This window comes from Polypterus senegalus, chromosome 4 (genome assembly GCF_016835505.1).
Source record: "Polypterus senegalus isolate Bchr_013 chromosome 4, ASM1683550v1, whole genome shotgun sequence".
Taxonomy (NCBI): Eukaryota; Metazoa; Chordata; class Cladistia; order Polypteriformes; family Polypteridae; genus Polypterus; species Polypterus senegalus.
The window spans coordinates 219,682,184-219,702,883 of NC_053157.1; the positions used below are offsets into that span (position 1 = coordinate 219,682,184).

Here is a 20,700-nt window from a genome sequence, read left to right on the forward strand (position 1 = left end):
GTGCTAAGACAAGATGCTGTGGTGCTGAGAGCCTGAACCTCTGACTAGAGTCAGGGAATGACAAACTGTCATTTACATGCTGTGAACACGAGGGGTCACTGTTGCCCCATAAACCCAACAGACAGACATGCAGAACACAGGGTAAAAGCACCAAAAACATTTTTTATTCTTTGTTCTTTCTAATACAGTGCCCTCCAAGCACCAAAGCCACAATAAACGGGCAAATTATCCAACACCAACATAAATCTTCTCTCTCTTTTTCTCCTCTGCATGTCCCAGCAAGCTTCATCCACTTCCACTCTGGATTCCCAGTAATCCTTTACGTAGTGTCCGACCCAAAAGTGCTTCTGTTCTTCCATCTATGTGACTTGCCAGCACCTCCGGGTCAAATGGAGAACTTGCATTTTCTTCAGCCTGAAAGTACTTCTGGATTTCTGTCCTCGTGACTCACTAGTACTTCCGGGCTATGAGGGAAGCACGACTCCCCAGGTCCTCCTGCAACGTCTCCTGGCGGCACCCACGGTACCCAGCCGGGCTGTGAAGTCAAACTCCAAATCCCATAGTGCCCTGCGGGAATCCTGGGCACTGCTATGCTGCGGGGAAGTCCCCGTCTAGCATCTTGGGTGTCAGGCAGTGTCTAAAAGTAGTTGCCTTCCCTCGTCCTTCCCTTCTCAGGGTGTCCTGGCCGGGTTGAGCTGCCGGTCGTTCTTACAACGCACAAGCAAAATAGGAATAAGGTGAATGACCTGATTAAGGGAGAAGTCTACTTTCTTAAAAACCTACATTTATATTCACAAGTATACTTCCTGAGTTTACCTTTTGGCAAAACTCTCCAGCATTATTAAACTGTACACAAAAAGAGTTAGATGTCATCATCATGAAGTTATCATTTTCTTAAATAATAAGATTTAGTCCGTGTGCTGTGAAGTTAATAACATCCATCCCCTTTTTACATCTCTGACCTGAGCCATTTAAGATTGCTGCTACTTCACCAGATTGCACTGTTTCAACACAGTTGTGTCTAGCCAGGGCTTTTGATAAGATTTCCCCTCTAGTGGGCATTTTTGGAAGTGTTTTTTGATGTTTCATACTTTGGGAGTTTTAGTTGACAACAGGACCTGGGGAAACACCCTCAGTTCCTGAAGAACATCGTAGCGACCACTGTAAGATAGAATATTGTGATGTTCTCTGAGATATCAAATCAGGTGGTAATGCCGGAGCTTTATGGTTTCTTGGGATGAACAGATGAAGGAAGTCAGCAAGAGGAAGAAAGTCAAGTATACAGACTTGGTGGAGGAGTGCTGTAGTTGGAAAAAAAAGAAAGAAAGCGATGGGCAAGGTGTGTGCCCACAGAAGTGGATCAGTCTCTGTGCAAGGCCTTCATGCACATAGAAGAAAGGTCAACAACAACAACATCATTTATTTATATAGCACATTTTCATACAAACAGTAGCTCAAAGTGCTTTACATATTAAAGAATAGAAAAATGAAAGACACAATTATAAAACAAAATAAATCAACATTAACATCGAATAAGAGTAAGGTTCAATGGCCAGGGGGGACAGAAAAAACAAAAAAACTCCAGCTGGAGAAAAAATAAAATCTGTAGGGATTCCAGACCATGAGACCGCCCAGTCCCCTCTGGGCATTCTACCTAACATAAATGAAGGAGTCCTCTTTGGATTTAGGGTTCTCACGGAAGGACTTGATGATGATGATGATGGTCACGTAGACTTCTGCCTTTTAATCCGTCCATCATTGTTGGAGCATCATGAAGCTTTGAGCAGGTGCGCCACCACCACAAAGAAACAACAAATATAGTAGAGGAAGCCTTGAGATGGCAGTCGATTAGGAAGGGAAATTTGTGGTCACATACTGCTTGGACACAGGCTGGGAAATGATCTGTCCAAGTTAAGTCACTTGGAAAAGGGTGGCTGATGTTGAAAGTCCCAGTCAGAGATATTTTACTCTAACTGCTCATTTTCCTATGAATTTCCATCTTTTCCAAACTGACATATGTCTTTTCTTAACTACTGATTGTTGTCTGTATTGATTCTTGGTGTTCTGTGGCAAATTAAAGACATTTTAAGAAAGAATCACCATCCATGTGTGTGTGCTGCAATTAGCAAAAGGCCTCTTCTTAAAATACCACACGACTTTGGTTCATTATCGTGACCCACCCCTCATTTCTCCCACTTCCCCTTTCTCCTGATCACGTGACTCTCATGCAAATCTTCAAGTGTATCTCTCTCTCTGTATAATCTCGCCTGAACTCCGGAGACTCTCATCTTCTCCACTGCCCAGCCATGAACTCTGCCACTCTGACATTCTGTGTGTTTCTTATCTGGCCTGTGGGTGAGTGACTGAGGCTTCTGCTTTCCTTTCTCTTTATTGGGACTCTGTGAGCTCTTCACGCAACTGTCATTTGTTACATGACTGTCATTCATGTGTGCATTGTCTTGTCCTTTCAGCCTCTGATGTGGTTTTAACTCAAACTCCGAGTATGGCATCAGCCAGTCTCGGAGGAGATATCAGCATCAAGTGCAGTGCCAGCCAGGATATTAACTGGGGCTTAGCGTGGTACCACATGACACCTGGACAGCCCCCAAGACTCCTCATCAAACAAGGAGATGAGCTCTACACAAATGTGCCAAACAGGTTTACTGGAAAGAAATCTGGGACTGACTTCACTATGACCATCACTGGAGTCCAGGCTAAAGACGCAGGACATTACTACTGTCAGCAGTACAATACGTTTCCTTACACAGTGATAAAGAGCCATACCAAAACCTCCATGAATGTCACCAACTATATACTATGCTGCAGGTGTGTGACAGCTGTCTAGTGAAGAGCGAGTCCTTTACTGTCAAGTGCTGTTCACACAGCTGAAACGATTAACATAATTTACTTTTATTTGTGTTAAGGAGATGCCTGATTCTGACTTCTTTCCTTCAGTTTTACTAAAAGGTTCTGATAGCCCTGAATTTAAATTGTTGGACTGTGAAGCACAAGTCCCCACCACTGGCTCACTGCTTCACCCTGATCAAGTCATGTATCCCACCAACAAACAGTGCAGCAGTTTATTATATCATCTGTCAAGGAAATAGACCACCCTGGGCCACTAGCACAAGATCAACCTTAGAACCAGATTAGGCCAGAAATGGACTGGAGAGACTCAGCAGTTAAAATACTGATGGTAGCTGGTGAAGATGTGGCTGTCAGTTTGGACAATTTGAAGGTTACGCAATAATACATTTCACAAAGAATCCACTGCATCCACTGAACAGGATCATCTCCAGACAGAGGAGCATCTTCAGCGACAGACTGCTGTCACCGTCCTGCTCCACTGACAGACTATCTATCTATCTATCTATCTATCTATCTATCTATCTATCTATCTATCTATCTATCTATCTATCTATCTATCTATCTATCTATCTATCTATCTATCTAAACTGAACACAAGAATAAGAGCAACAATTGTTTTTGTCAGACTCGTTTTTCAAAATCCCAACTTTGGAATGAGCCTAGTTGCTCTTCTCTGGACCTTTTCAAGCACTTCTATGTCCTTTTTGTAGTCTGGAGATTAAAACTGCACCCAGTACTCCAGATGAGGCCTCACCAGTGCATTATAAAGGCTGAGCAGAACCTCCTTGGACTTTTTACTGCACACATCAAAACGCTATATAACCTGAAATTCTGTTTGCCATCCTAATGGCTTCTGAACACTTTTGGGAAGTCGATAACTTAAGAGTCCACTATGACTTCTAAATCCTTCTCATAAGGTGTACTCTCAATTTTCCGACATTCAAACCTAATATTTTTACTTCCTATGTGTAATACTTTACATTTACTGACATTAAATTTCATCTGCCACAAATCTGCCCAAGCCTGTATGCTATCCAAGTCCTTCTGTAATGATATAACGGATTCCAAATTATCTGCTAATCCACCTGTCTTGGTATTATCTGCAAACTTAACCAGCTTGTTACTTATATTCCTATCTAAATCATTTATAAATGTTAAAAATAGCAGCGGCCCTAGCACTGACCCCTGTGGAGCACCACTCTTAACATCAGCCAATTGTGATTTAGTTTGTCACCCTTTGCTTCCTGTGTCTGCGCCAATCCAAAAACATCACCCTGAACTCCTACTTCTTTTAATTTGATGTCCAACCTCTCATGTGGCACCTCATCAAATGCTTGCTGAAAGTCATAATAAATAATATCCTATGCTCTACTTTGATCGTATCCTTTTGTTGCTAGCTTAGAGAATTCTAGCATATAAGTAAAACACGACTTCCTTCTTCTGAACCCATGCTGACTGTTCAGTAAAGCTCCAGTTCTTGCTACTCAGTCTTTTCCTTAATGTTTCCTTCCATTCATTTTCCTGTGATGCATGTTAAGCTTACTGGCTTATGATCGCTTGGATCTGCCCTGTCACCCTTTTTATAGAACAGGATAATATTTGCCATTTTCCAGCCCTTCTGAATTTCCCCAGCGCGCACAAACTTAGTAAAAATATGCATCAAGGGTTGATATCTGTACTCACTAACCGCCTTACAAACTCAATGGTAGATATTATCAGGTCCTGGTGATTTGTTTGATTTCGGCCTATTTAATCTGAACAGTACTTTTCCCTTTATAATTTCTAAATTACTCAGATCCTCCTTAGTAGTCCCTGTTACTGCTGGGAGGTTATAAACTTCATCACTTGTGAAGACCTCAGAAGAATGTAAGTTTAGAACGTCCGCTGTTTTACTGGCTGTATCTTTTAATTCCCCTTTACTATTCCTGATGCACTTCACCTCCTCATTGACTGTTACTGAAAGAATATCTTTGCTTTTTAGCCTCCCCTAATATCCTTCTAAATATTTGTCTTCATGTTCTCATACACACTACGATTCAAATTAGAGTTATTAGTCTTGTACAACTTATACAAATGTTAACATTTTTGAAGCTTCTTTTTCAACTCTTTAATAACCCCCTGAAGAGTTTTATTTAATTTCCTACTAATCCCAAATTTAGGTATGTACCTGTCCTGCATTACATGTAAAATGTTTTTAAACCTGTTCCATTGCTCTCCAATTGTCTCCACACTTAATAACGTATCCCAGTCTATCCTCCTTAGACTTTGTCACACCTGCTCAAAATTTGTCCTACCAAAGTTAAACTCAACAGTCTAAGTATTGGCATCTGCACTCCTCCAAAACACCGAGAACTTCATTATATTAGGGTCATTTGACTCTAGTGCTTCAGTCACCTCTACACCCACAATGTCTATCCTGATTATTACAAGATACTAAATCTAGACAATCTTCACCCCACGTTGGTGCTTTAATGTACTTTGTTAAAAACAGTCTGTGATTTTGTCTAAAAACTCCTCTGCTCTGCTCTATTTGCAAGGTTAGCCAGATTAATATTTGAGTAGTTAAAGCCCCCCAAGACCATATTATTACCTGTAAACTTGCCTTTTTATTATTACCAATAAAATGTTCATTGCAATTACTGTCTGCATGGGGCGGTCTATAACACACTCCCACTGTAAACTTGCTTTTTTAATATTTTTGGAGGAAGAAGTTTTGATATTAACAAAATGAAATTTAAAAAAGACTGACAGCTCATCATAAAGATGCAGATCAGTGTCACCATTGCTGAACTCCCGTTAGAATATTAATTTTCATTATTGCTTATATACTCAGCAAAAAAAGAAACGTCCCTTTTCAGGACTGTGTACTTCAACAATAATGTTTTAAAAATCCAAATAACTTTACAGATCTTCATTGTAAAGGGTTTAAACAATGTTTTCCATGCATGATCAATTAACCATAATCAATTAATTAACATGCTCCAGTGGAATGGTCGTTAAGACCTTAACAGCTTACAGAAAGTAGGCATTTAAGGTCACAGTTCTAAAAACGCAGGACACTAAAGAGACTTGTCTACTGACTGTGAAAAACACCCAAAGAAAGATGCCCAGGGTCCCTGCTCATCTGCGTGAACGTGCATTAGGCATGCTGCAGGGAGGCATGAGGACTGCTGATGTGGCTAGGGCAATAAATTGCCATGTCTGCACTGTGAGATGCCTAAGACAGCGCTACAAGGAGACAGGAAGGACAGCTGATCATCCTCGCAGTGGAAGACCACATGTAACAACACCTGCACAGGATTGGTACATCCGAATATCACACCTGCGTGACAGGTACAGGATGGCCACAACAACTGCACGAGTCACACCAGGAACACACAATCCCTCCATCAGTGCTCAGACTGTCCGCAATAGGCTGAGAGAGGCTGGACTGAGGGCTTGTAGGCCTGTTGTAAGGCAGGTCCTTACAAGATATCACCAGCAACAACGCCGCCTATGGGCACAAACCCACCTTCGCTGGACCAGACAGGAGTGGCAAAAAGTGCTCTTCACTGATGAGTCACGGTTTTGTCTCACCAGGGGTGATGGACGGATTTGTGTTTATCGTCGAAGGAATTGAGCACGTCTGGGACCTGTTGGATCGCAGGGTGAGGGCTAGGGCCATTCCCCCCAGAAATGTCCAGGAACTTGCAGGTGCCTTGGTGGAAGAGTGGGGTAACATCTCACAGCAAGAACTGACAAATCTGGTCCAGTCCATGAGGAGGAGATGCACTGCAGAACTTCAAGCAGCTGGTGGCCACACCAGATACTGACTGGTACTTTTGATTTTGAGCCTCCCTTCATTCAGGGACACATTGTGAAACATTTTTAGTTTATGTCTTATGGTGTTGACTCTTTTAGTGTTCATACAAATATTTACACATTAAGTTTACTGAAAGTAAAAACAGTTGAAAGTCAGAGGACGTTTCTTTTTTTGCTGAGTATATTTAGTAATTTATCTTTTACCTTTGTGTATTATTTTTCTGCTTTAATATATTGATTTGACCTAGATTCTTAAAATTTCTTGTCTCATAAGTTTAGGCAGGGGTGGTTTTCACTTTAAGGGTGTCATTGAAGGGCTAAATACAGGACTGTGGTGCAACGGCCTGCAGCAGGTAACCAAACCAGTTAAAGCAGCATTTCTCAACCTTTAAGTATTTGCGACCCGAGTTTTCATGACAGTTTTAATCGCGCCCCCCTAACGTTTTTTGAAAGGAGCCCACCAATACCAATTTTTTCCTTTTTAATTAATTATATATCATAGATGCATATTTTATTATACCTACTTAACTTTTATAGACATTTATCTAACTCTATATTTATTTTGCTAGTATCAGAATATAGTTTAAGTTAATTTGTTTTGGTTTCAATAGATGTACTTTTCATATTTTCGATTCTTGTTTTCTTTTTTTCACATTTTCGCGTCCCCCTTTTTGTTATTTTGCGCCCCCCTAGGCAGGCCCGCCCCACAGTTTGAGAACCACTGAGTTAAAGTCTCAACAACCGGTGCTAGGACCTGCGATCAGTAAATGCACGGTGAGCCTTAAGGTCACCATTTCCTCTGTATCTCTCTTCTCTTATCCTGAGAAAGAGGGATAAAGAGAACCTTGGTATCCCTCCAGACGTTGTTCTAGACGCATCATTACACCTGACTGTACCATGAAAAGTGCTTGTTAGAAGGCTCACTGGCAGTAGAAACTTCAAATACAGGTCATTATACACAGTAAGTGAGTTAACGGGGTCCTGACTCCCAGATAAGTAGACTTTCAAAGTCTTCTGCTATGCCATTGACTATCACCTGCTGAATGGCAGGACAAACTGTAGGGTGGGCAATAACCTCTGTGCTGTCTAGCGTCACTTGCAGCATATATGCAAACAGTAGCACCAGCACAGTGCACTTTCACAAGAGAATGGGGCACAGAGGTTCAAAATTTGAAAAAGAGCATTGACGGGAGTGAAACAACGGTTTTGACTGGAGGTGCAGCGTCACAGACATCACTTCAATCTTTTTTGCCTTGACACTGGAACTCTTGGCCTTGATTTATAGTCGTTAATCTTGTGCAGTGTTGAGGTGCTGGCCTTCAAAAGAAAATTCAGAAAGTGCAAAAGTAACAGGACAGATATAGCAGTCACTTAACCAAAAACATGAAAACAAGATTTTAGCAATTATCTTATACAGTATCTCACCTCCCTTCTTAATAACTAACTAAACTAACTAAATAATATATAAAAAAGAGAAACCTGGAACAGGAAACGGGGAAAAGTAGGTGTAGCTGCGTTTTCCCAAAATTACCCAAGTTCAGCAGCTTCAACTCAAAAATGGGATTCAACAAAAGCCTGATGCGCAGAAATGATTCCACAGACAAATATCTTCGTTTTTAAAAGTTTTGTTAAGTTTCAAAGTAAAACAGTTCACACAAAAAAGGAAAATTAAAATGGCAAAAAGGATAAAATGAATGTTAAGAAAAGTTCAATTCTAAGCTTAATCTTGTTAAATCTCAAATCGTTACTATTTACTTAACATTTCTGAACCATTTTAAAACGGTCAGAAAACTGTATGCTTATCCCATTTCTAAGCTTAAAATGGGTCTTTCAAGTCCCTCTTTACTGGGACCTGTTCTAAACAAACTGAGCTTATTATCACACTGTTATTCAGTTATAGTAAGAAGGTTCTACCTCTTGCTAACTTATAGGGGGAAAAGACTATACCATAAGTTATGACTATGAAAGACATTTATATTCTATTCAGATTAAGCAAACATTAATATGAGTTTAACTCAAAACTTTAATTTTCTAAGATTGGCTCTTACATTTCCGGCCCCTAATTGGCTATGCAGGAGCGGAGACAACTACTATACTTTACTTCAATATGAGCCAATTACTTTTATATTAACTATTCCTTTCAAATCATTAGCAATAACACTGCAAACAAACATTGTAAAAATTTCATATTTCAAACACTGCTGTTTCTTGAAGCAGGCACAGTTTGTTCACGGGTCTGTCCAGTGTGCTGGTTTTGGTTTGCACACAAACTCTTCTGACTACACCTTTGGCATCTGGCATCGTCTTGATGACTCGACCCATTACCCAGGAATTGCGAGGTGAAGCTTTATCTACAATTAGAACAACGTCCCCTGGTTCAAAATCTCTTCTTGGTGCAAGCCATTTTTGACGTTTTTGAAGTATTGGCAAATACTCTTTTGTCCATCTTTTCTAGAACAAGTCAGCCATGTATTGAATTTTTTTCCAGCGTCTTCTTGGGTGTGGTTCATTTTCTGAAATGAGTTTAGGTGGTATTTCAGGTTTTGTCTTCAATAATAACAAGTGATTGGGTGTGAGTGGTTCCAAATCATTTGGGTCATCTGATGTCTTCGTAAGGGGTCTGTTATTGAGTATTGATTCCACTCTACACATCATTGTAGGAAGGTTTTCGTCATCGAGTGTTTGTTGGTTTAGTGTTGAATTTAAAATCTTTCTTATGCTTCTGATTTGTCTTTCTCACACTCCACCTTGGTGAGTGGCTGATGGTGGATTAAAAATCCATTTGATTTGTTCTTGCATCATAGCGTCGCTGATTTTTTTGTGTTCCAATTTTTTAATAGCTTCTCGTAGCTCTCTTTCTGCTCCAACGAAATTTGTTCCATTGTCTGAGCGCATGATTTTAACGTGTCCTCTTCTATCCGTAAATCGGAGTATGGCTTGGATACAAGAAACAGTGTCTAAGCTATGTGCGATCTCTATGTGCGCAGCTCTGAAGATTACTCTGTACCTCTTGACCAGACTTCTTCCTCTTTTGACTAGGAAGGGGCCAAAATAATCAACTCCAACATTAGTGAACGGTGGTTGGTTTGATGCTAGGCGATCTTCTGGCAAATCTGCCATTTTTTGCTCACCTGCTTTCGCATTGTATCTTCTGCATGTTGTGCACTTTGAAATTATTTTTCTGATAGCTGAATTTGCTTGAGGTATCCAGTATTTCTGGCGTAATTGTGCAAGCACATAGTTGCGCCCACAATGTCCGATTCGTTTATGAATGTGCTGCAATATGAGAGAAGCTTGTGTAGAATTGCAGGATGTTTAGCTTCTTCGGGCATTGCAGCGTTACAGAGTCTTCCTCCAACTCTTAGGGCTCATTTATACTTCACGCGACGCGATGCATGCTGCAGCGGACGCTCCTGCTACGCAAGCGTTGAAGTGTTTATACTTGCGCGTGTACTTTACGTAAAGCTGGAGGAGTCCACCAGGTGGCAGTGCGAGATATTATCACGGTGAGAACATGTTTGGCTTCTCTGTGTTGTGAATTGCCTAAAACACCTATTAAATTCCGATAACACCTTACCGCAATATCTGTGAAAAGGATGTTTATTGATTAAATCCATCAATCCAGGGATGTGTCCATTCCAACAAGCATTGGGCACGACTGAGAAACAATCCCTGGACGAGGTCTCCGCTCATCAAAAGGTGAATACAAGCACACACATACACTAGCGTCATTTTAGTGGCACCAAATCCCCAAGTCTGCATATCTTTGGAAGGAAACCGGAGCACAGTGTGGAATACAAGCAAGAAATACCAGCAACGTAACTCCCTGCGAGACAGCAGTGCCATTGCTCCGCCACCGTGTCACCCCCATGTGTGTAATTATTAACAGTATTCATTATTTAAATGAAATTATATGTAAAATGTAACATACACACTTTAATGCATTTCATCATGAAAGTGATATCAAGTATGAATCTAAAGATTCTAAATGTGCAGAGAGTTGGAATATCAGACATTTAATTTGTTCTGTGTGGTGATCTTTTGCTGCTTGCCGCAGCTGTCAGGTCCAAGAGCTCGTAGCGATTAAAAACTGGGATGACGTTTACGACGGTCTGCTTTAATGATAAAGTAAACTACGAGGTTAAAGTGGACAATTCGAGATCAAAGCCGAAATTTCCACTTTAATCACAAAATACACGTTTTCACCGTGTCTTTTATTTTTTTCTCAGTGGCTCAAATACAGCGCTATACATTATGTTGGCGATGTGAAGTTGGAAAAAAAAAAAAAATAGACGGCACTGAGACTTTTAAAATGTATCGTCACATGTAGATAGTTCCCGAATGTAATTCGGTAATAAAAATTAAAAAAGAAGACACTGGTATGTGAGACTTTTAAACTGTATCGTGTCATTACATTCGGGAACTATCTACATGTGACGATACATTTTAAAAGTGTCAGTGCCGTCTATTTTTTCCAACTTCACATCGCCAACATAATGTATAGCGCTGTATTTGAGCCACTGAGAAAAAAATAAAAGACTCGGTGAAAACGTGTATTTTATGATTAAAGTGGAAATTTCGGCTTTAATCTCGAAATGTCCACTTTAACCTCGTAGTTTACTTTATTATTAAAGCAGACCATCGTAAACGTCATCCCAGTTTTTCATCGCTACGAGCTTCTTGTACCTGACAGCAGGTAAAGTAAAAAAATAAAAAATAGACGGCACAAAAGATAGTATATGAGACTTTTAAAATGTATCGTGTCATTACGATCGGGAATATGCGACGCTTGAATATAAAAGCACCACGAATGCATCTGTATGTCGGCATTTTGCTTCAACACTTTGAACCATTTATCAAACAGCAAAGCGCGCACATCGATCCCCGAAGGATCTCCATAGAGGCTTGCTGTCACATGTAGATAGTAAACAGAGACTCTGACGTCACGTTCCGACTTTTAGCATACTGCGCCCCCCGACTTTTTGCTGGTACTGCAACTCGCGCACGCGTCGCGTTAATTTCTGAGGACCTGCTCAAAGGACGCGTGAAATGAACGCTGGGAACGCGTGGTAGCCATGATGCGGACGCGTACGCGTTCTGAGCGTGAAGTATAAATGAGCCCTTAGTATTCCATCTTGTATGATCGGGTCGAGTTTATAGATTTGACTGTTCTTTTTAACACAAATCTTTTACTTTAGAGTTTTTAATTATTCTGGAAATTCTAGCTGTTGACTTAGACGGATAGGCTCTGTTTCAGCTATAACTAAGTCATCTAGAGAAATTGGACTTGGTTTTAAAGTCTGTTTATACCTTTTCATGTGTTTTGTGATGAGTGATTTTTGTTCTTTTGGATTACCTTTAGTCTGACTGGCTTCTAGTTGAAATGTTTTTCTTTCATTTCTTAAGTGCAACAGTGTGTCTTTAAACTTGAGAAACCAAGCCACTGCTTTCTTCAAGCGATGCCAATCTGAAAAGTAAGTGATTAGTTTGTTGATGGGTTCGGTCACCTCCTCTACTCTCGTCATGTTAACTACACAAATTTTAGTTTCTGGATCATCTTCAAAACTGACTCATTCAGTTGATCTGGTCTTTTGGCCACTCACATTCTGACTTCAATAAGAAACTTGGACCATGTGACCATGTGGTGTTCTTGAGAAAGTTTTCTATGCTCAGCTCTCTAGAAGCTCGATCAGCCGGATTAAGGGCAGAGGTGATATACCTCCACTGTGAAGGTTGTGAATGATCTCTGATCACGGAGATTCTGTTGGCAACAAAGGTCTTGAATCGAGTGCTTTCATTTGAGATGTATTTTAGCACCGTGGTGCTGTCAGTCCAAAATGTAGATTCTCGTAAGGGCATTTGAAGCTCACCTTTAAGCATTTTGTCCATTTTAACTGCCACAACGGCTGCTGTCAGCTCCATTCTTGGAATTGTGACCTGTTTCAATGGTGCAACTCTTGACTTGCCCATCAGGAATGAACAATGCTTTTGCCCTCTTCATTTGTTAAAACAAGGTAAGTGACAGTGCCATATCCATCTTCACTAGCATCTGCAAAATGGTGCATTTGTGCTGTCTTTATGGTTCCAAACCCAGTAGGTTTGAAGCATCTGTTCACTTTATAGTCTGTAAGTAACTTCAAATCATCCATCCATTTTTCCATTTCTGAATGTGTTTGACTTCTACTTCTTCATCCCACCCACATTTCTCTTTGCATAAGTCTCTTAGAATAAGCTTTGCTGGCAGTAAAGCAGGTGCTAGAAAACCAAGTGGATCATAAACTGAGCTAACAACAGACAGAATACCACGCCTTGTAGCGGGCTTGTTTTGCAACTTAATCTGAAATTTGAAACTGTCAGTTTCTGTGCACCACTGGATGCCCAGGGCACGCTCTGTGGGAAGGAGACTGTGGCTCAAATCTAAGTCCTTTTGTTCATGAGCTCTGTCTTCTTCAGGTATGGACAATAAAACTGCTCTGTTGTTACTCACCCACTTAGTCAAATGGAATCCCCCTTTGAGGCATAGAGCTTGGAGGTCCTTTGCCAGCTTTATTGCTTGTTCTTCTGTTGTCACTGACCTTAAACAGTCATCCACGTAGAAGTTGTTGAGAACGGTGTTAACAGCTTCCTCAGGAAATGTATCTCTGGCATCTTCGGCTGCTCTATAAAGCATAAGAAGCACAACTGGGTGAAGAAGTAGCACCAAAAGATGTACTGTCATTTTGAATTCTTCTAGGTCTTTACTTAGATTACCTTCAGGCCACCATAGAAAACGTAAAAGATCTGTGTCTTTGTCTGGTATCTTAACTTGGTAGAACATTGACTTAATGTCTGCCATTAAGGCTACTGGCTCCTTTCTGAATCTTGTAAGGACGCCAATGAGTGTGTTAGTTAGGTCAGGGCCTTTTAGTAATTGTTCATTAAGTGAAATCCCCTGGTAGGTGGCTGTGCAGTCAAAGACTACTCGAATCTTTTTTCTTTGGATGATACACATCGTGATGTGGGATGTACCACACTCTGCCTTCATTGCAATTCAGGTTTTCTTTGGGTACCTTAACAGCATAACCATTGTCTATAATGTCTTTCATGAAGGCTTTATAGTCTTCGTGGAAACCTGAATTTTGCTCAATTTTCTTTTGAGTTCAACAGCATGCTGTTCAGCAATACAGCGGTTATTCAGAATTTTAAGTGTTTCATCCTTCAAATGCAAATTTAAGTAATAGTGGCCACCTACCAGTCTTGCAGATTCTGAAGCTATGGGCATGAACTTGATGTCTTCCTGTGACATTTCCTCTTTTCTTCACAGTTGCGCTCTGGAAAATCTGTGTTATACTGTTGCAGCAGCATATCTTCAATTTCTGTTATTGACACACGATTGATTGAATGTTTAGGCAGCTTACCACTTTGTTTTGCGAGGTCATCTATCTCTTTGTATGGTCCACCAACTACCCATCCAAGTGTAGTCTTCATAGTGTAAGGTCCACCTCCTTGACTAGGTATGATTTGTGACTGCTTGAAGATTTCTGGATAGTTGATTCCTATTAAAAGATCAACTTCAGAGTCAATATGAGATAGACGTACCTCTTTAAGATATGCCCACTTATCAATATCTTCTTGTAGTGGAATACTTTCTCTGTTCACTGGAATGGAGACCTGTGTGAAGACCTTTGGCAAATCAATATATTCAACATCATTGAGACCACAGACTTGTAAAAATCTGATAAAACAGAACATTGGGTTAGCATTTTTGAATCATCATCGTAATTACTCATAGTTTTGAGGAATACTTGCGTCCTTCTCCCTTGAAGGCTCAGTTGTCTCTGGAGCCTTTCAGTGCAAATTGTTACTGTACTGCCGAGATCTATAAAGGCATATGTTTCTACATACCTTTCACTTTTCTTGGATTTTACCTTAACAGGAACTACTTGCAGTGTACATTCTTCTCCGGCCCCTTATACAAGTTCCAGTCTCGGTTTCCGTTTCAGTAGATGTTGCCACACTAGTCGTAGCTTTAAATACTGCTCCACTGTCCCCTTGAATGTGCAGGATATCTGGGTGCTGTAAGGAACATGTCTGACATTTCATTCTCTCTTTACAATTTTTACTTAGATGACCCTGTTTGAGACAGCGAAAACATAAACCTTTAGATTTTAAAAAGTCTATTCTTTCTTTATGTGGCAATTCTTTGATTTTTTTACATTCGGCGAGAATATGCTGGTCACTGCAAAATGCACAAGGTTTTTTAAATGCACATGTATCATTAACAGTATTTATGACAGAGATTTCTTGAGTTGTCTTTTCGGCTACATCAGAAATATTGATGGTGAAAATACTTCCTGATCTCTGTCCGTACTTCTGAGGAGACCTACTTTTGTCAGTTTTTTCCTTTTTCTCCATGTTACCTTCTGTAACATCTCCATAAAAAGGATCCATCATCATCCTCACCTGGCGATGGAGAAAAGTAATTAATTCATCAATACCTGCCCTTCTACTTTCCTTTTCTTTAAATTTAAAAGCCCAGCTTCTCCACTTGTCTCGTAAAGTGTATGGGAGCTTAGAGATTATTATACGAATATTTGGGTTGTTACTGAATGCATCTCGACTTCCTGCACTTGTCATTGCGTCTATACAGCTATCAAGAAAGGATGCATATTCTCTCAGAGCTGCACAATCATTTTGTTTTATTTGAGGCCACTTCAATGCCTTTTCCATGTATGCATCAGCTATGAATACTTCATCACCAAAATAAATTTCAAGTTGCTTTCTGGCCTTTTCATAACCCCGACTCGATGGCAGTCGCACACAGCCTTTAACTAGATCCTGAGCAGGACCTCTTGTGAATTGGATTAAATAATCGAATTTATCTTGAGGGTTTTTTAACACATCCCCAATAGCATTATCAAAGGCTCTGATAAAATCTGCATAAGCTAATGGGTCTCCTGAAAATAAAGGGACCTGCCTGTGAGGTACTTCACCACGCGGAGCTGGGGGTGCTGGAGCAGGTGTTGTCTTTGGATCAGTTAACGATTTAGCCATTTCGGTGATCGCCTTACAACATTCGAGTTGGCCCCTTTGACATTCGGCTTGATTCTTCTGATATTCGATTTGATTCCGCGCTAGCACATTTAGTATATCATTTCCAGAGCTCTGAGTGACGGTTTTTGTAATAGATGTGGTTTGTTCCAGATCTTCTACTTTAACTTTAAGTTCACATAGCGTTTGTAGGATACTATCGAGTGTCGATTGTTCAATCAACACTGCTGTAGAAGATGACGATGCGGCTGCGGTTTTCTGGGCTAAAGAATCAAGTTTAATATCGAGGGCACGCTTTAACTGAGGAGATGTCTTTCGTGTTTTTGACTTTGAACGAACCCGTTCTTGTAATTGCATCTCTTCGAATTGATTAACTACTTGTTCATCAGCTTTACGTGCTAACAGTCTATTTGCGTCTTTCAGCCATGCCGTTGTAGCGACAGCAAATTCATTCCATTTCTTAGAGCTTTCCGCGAATGTCATTTTCTGTTTCTTAATCGATCCTTTTTTACTTAACTGGGATAGAAGCCTTTTATGTAGATCCTCTATCTCACTGTGCGTCTCACAAAAGATTCCAAGCCTTTGCGCTACTTCTATAAGATTTTCTTTAGTATCTTCAAGGCTGTCGATTTCAGTCATAAGCACGGAAAGCTGATCTTTCCTTCTACTTATATGATCTTTAAGATCTCCAATTACATTCTCTGGCTTTGAGTCCGTACTCAAATCACTCCCGACTTCACTTGAGCTATGCTTAGACGTTGCCATGACAGCAGCTCGAGTAACTTGACAGCACGTTTCCTGACAGCAACAAATGTCACAGTCGAACACTGACAACAGACGACTTCCTTACAGCGAGGCTTCCATGACTCAGGCAAAAGCACAATCGATCATCCACAATGCCTTTTATAATATCACAGTCTCTCAAATCTTCTGAAGGTACGGCGACCTTGCCTTCATTTACGACCATGCGAAGGTAGTAGATAAGAGCACAGTACCTTCTGAATGATTCAGTTCTTTTTCTTCATTGACGAGTTTTGAAGCAGAAGTGTCCTCCGTTCTGATGGTAGATTCCAATTCACGTTCAAAGCCTTCAGATGGCAAAGTTTTCTGACGAAAATGTAGCTGCGTTTTCCCAAAATTACCAAAGTTCAGCAGCTTCAACTCAAAAATGGGATTCAACAAAGGCCTGACGCGCAGAAATGATTCCACAGACAAATATCTTCGTTTTTAAAAGTTTAGTTAAGTTTCAAAGTAAAACAGTTCACACAAAAAAGGAAAATTAAAATGGCAAAAAGGGTAAAATTAATGTTAAGAAAAGTTCAATTCTAAGCTTAATCTTATTACATCTCAAATCGTTACTATTTACTTAACATTTCTGAACCATTTCAAAACGGTCAGAAAACTGTATGCTTATCCCATTTCTAAGCTTAAAATGGGTCTTTCAAGTCCCTCTTTACTGGGACCTGTTCTAAACAAACTGAGCTTATTATCACACTGTTACTCAGTTATAGTAAGAAGGTTCTATCTCTTACTAACTTATAGGGGGAAAAGACTATACCATAAGCTATGACTATGAAAGACATTTATATTCTATTCAGATTAAGCAAACATTAATATGAGTTTAACTCAAAACTTTAATTTTCTAAGATTGGCTCTTACAGTAGGGATTAATAATGATGCCACATCCATGAAGTATATGTAATTGCAATGCATATATAATTTATTAGAAGCAGAGCAGAAATGAATTAAGAAAAAGCCAAAATAATACAGTGGGATGCAAAAGTTTGAGCAACCTTGTTAATAGTCACTATTTTCCTGTATAAATCGTTGGTTGTTACGATAAAAAATGTCAGTTAAATATATCATATAGGAGAGACACACAGTGATATTTGAGAAGTGAAATGAAGTTTATTGGATTTACAGAAAGTGTGCAATAATTGTTCAAACACAATCAGGCAGGTGCATAAATTTGGGCACCGTTGTCATTTTATTGATTCCAAAACTTTTAGAACTAATTATTGGAACTCAAATTGGCTTGGTAAGCTCAGTGACCCCTGACCTACATACACAGGTGAATCCCATAATGAGAAAGAGTATTTAAGGGGGTCAATTGTAAGTTTCCCCCCCTTTAATTTTCTCTGAAGAGTAGCAACATGGGGGTCAGAAAACAACTCTCAAATGACCTGAAGACAAAGATTGTTCACCATCATGGTTTAGGGGAAGGATACAGAAAGCTGTCCCAGAGATTTAAGCTGTCTGTTTCCACAGTTAGGAACATATTGAGGAAATGGAAGACCACAGGCTCAGTTCAAGTTAAGACTCGAAGTGGCAGACCAAGAAAGATTTTGGATAGACAGAAGCGACGAATGGTGAGAACAGTCAGAGTCAACCCACAGACCAGCACCAAAGACCTACAACATCATCTTGCAGCAGATGGAGTCACTGTTCATCGTTCAACCATTCGGCGCACTTTACACAAGGAGATGCTGTATGCGAGAGGAAGCCTTTTCTCCGCCCACAGCACAAACAGAGCCGCTTGAGGTCTGCTCAAGCACATTTGGACAAGCCAGCTTCATTTTGGAATAAGGTGCTGTGGACTGATGAAACTAAAATGGAGTTATTTGGGCATAACAAGGGGCGTTATGCATGGAGGAAAAAGAACATGGCATTCCAAGAAAAACACCTGCTACCTACAGTAAAATATGGTGGTGGTTCCATCATGCTGTGGGGCTGTGTGGCAAGTGCAGGGACTGGGAATCTTGTCAAAGTTGAGGGACGCATGGATTCCACTCAGTATCAGCAGATTCTGGAGACCAATGTCCAGGAATCGGTGACAAAGCTGAAGCTGCGCCGGGGCTGGATCTTTCAACAAGACAATGACCCGAAACACTGCTCAAAATCCACTAAGGCATTCATGCAGAGGAACAAGTACAACGTTCTGGAATGGCCATCTCAGTCCCCAGACCTGAATATAATTGAAAATCTGTGGTGTGAGTTAAAGAGAGCTGTCCATGCTCGGAAGCCATCAAACCTGAATGAACTAGAGATGTTTTGTAAAGAGGAATGGTCCAAAATACCTTCAACCACAATCCAGACTCTCATTGGAACCTACAGGAAGCGTTTAGAGGCTGTAATTTCTGCAAAAGGTGGATCTACTAAATATTGATTTAATTTCTTTTTTGTGGTGCCCAAATTTATGCACCTGCCTGATTTTGTTTGAACAATTATTGCACACTTTCTGTAAATCCAATAAACTTCATTTCACTTCTCAAATATCACTGTGTGTGTCTGCTATATGATATATTTAACTGACATTTTTTTTATCATAACATCCAACAATTTATACAGGAAAATAATGACTATTAACAAGGTTGCCCAAACTTTTGCATCCCACTGTAAGTGGGGTTTTAACAGCTTGGTACATTGATCAGAGGTATTAACTTGGCATATCTCTATTTGGTAAATTATTCCAAATGTTTGGTGCATAACAGCAATAGGCAGCCTCACCACTTTGTTTATGCTTAACTCTTGGAATAATAAGTAACCCATGTTAGATGATCTGAGGTTACGACTGGGGGTGTAAGGGGGCATGCACTCCAAAATATATGAGGGAGCTTTGAAAACCACTAGCTGTGTAAGCCCATGCTGTAAAAAGCACAGGGTCCTAGAAACTATTGAAATCATCAGCAAAAAAATGTAAATGTAGAGATGACAGGTAATTGTAAGGAACCATTCTGGGCATTTCTCTCCTAGGAGGTGTGTGTTGCCGATGTGCTCGCATCACTTGTGCATTAGCAGCTAAGCGATTGTCTTTCTTCAGAGGTTTCATTTTGCCGATGTGTTCACCATGCTTCTGTATCAGCTGCTAAGCGAGTGACTCTCTTTTCAGATGTTTCGTTTTGCCAACATGCCAGCCTCGCTTGCGTATCATCTGAGGTGGAACCCTTAGCCCAACTCCAACTCTCACTTTCGTGCTGAACAAACACACTCACTTCGACTCGTAGACGTTTATATATAAGATTAGCAGTATTTGAAAATCTGTTCTAAAGGACTCAGGTAACCAATGTAACGATACTATAAATGGTGAGATGTGCTCAAATTTCTTTAGCTAGTAAAGATTCTGTCTGCTGTATTTTTAACTAAATGCAACTGGTTAGGAGATTTTTCAACTAAAAACAATTAATTTGTCAGCATCTTGCAATGTTATAAGTAGTCTTTCTTCATTTTTCTTAAGTGATAAAATGCAGTCCTAGTATTATATTTAATACACAGTATGATTTAAAGTTTAAATCAGAATCCATGATCACACCAAAGTTTAACTTGCACCTTAACTTTGAGTGCCAAAGAGTCAAGTCTATTTCTAAGATGTTCACTATTTATATTTTTTCCACCAACTAAAATGGTTATTTTTGTAATTTAGCTTGAAAAAATAATTTTTAATCCATTCAGTAATCCAAGAAAGATATTAGATCAGAATGCACGGAGAGTCAGGGTCATCAGGTGATAGGTAGATAGATAAGATAGATAGATAGATAGATAGATAGATAGATAGATAGATAGATAGATACTTTATTAATCCCAAGGGGAAATTCACATAATCCAGCAGCAGTATACTGATACAAAGAACAATATTAAATTAAATAGTAATAAAAATGCATGTAAAAGCAGACAATAACTTTAAATAATGTTAGCATTTACTTCTCCGGGTGGAATTGAAGAGTCGCATAGTGTAGGGGAGGAACGATCTCCTCAGTCTGTCAGTGGAGCAAGACAGTGACAAAAGTCTGTCACTGAAGCTACTCCTCTGCCTGGAGATGACACTGTTCAGTGGATGCAGTGGATTCTTCATGATTGACAGGAGTTTGCTTAGTGCCCGTCGCTCTGCCACAGATGTTAAACTGTCCAACTTTATTCCTACAATAGAGCCTGCCTTCCTCATCAGTTTGTCCAGGCGTGAGGCATCCTTCTTCTTAATGCTGCCTCCCCAGCACACCACCGCGT

At 40.1% G+C, this 20,700-nt stretch overlaps 1 gene segment (V, D, J or C); it reads left to right on the forward strand.

The window, feature by feature from the left end:
* Positions 1-2,289: 2,289 nt before the first annotated feature.
* Positions 2,290-20,700, forward strand: part of LOC120528850 — a 28,864-nt gene continuing 10,453 nt past the window's right edge. The window contains 2 exon segments of the V gene segment in view: positions 2,290-2,355; positions 2,472-2,826. Of these exon segments, the coding sequence occupies positions 2,307-2,355; positions 2,472-2,826 (404 nt within the window).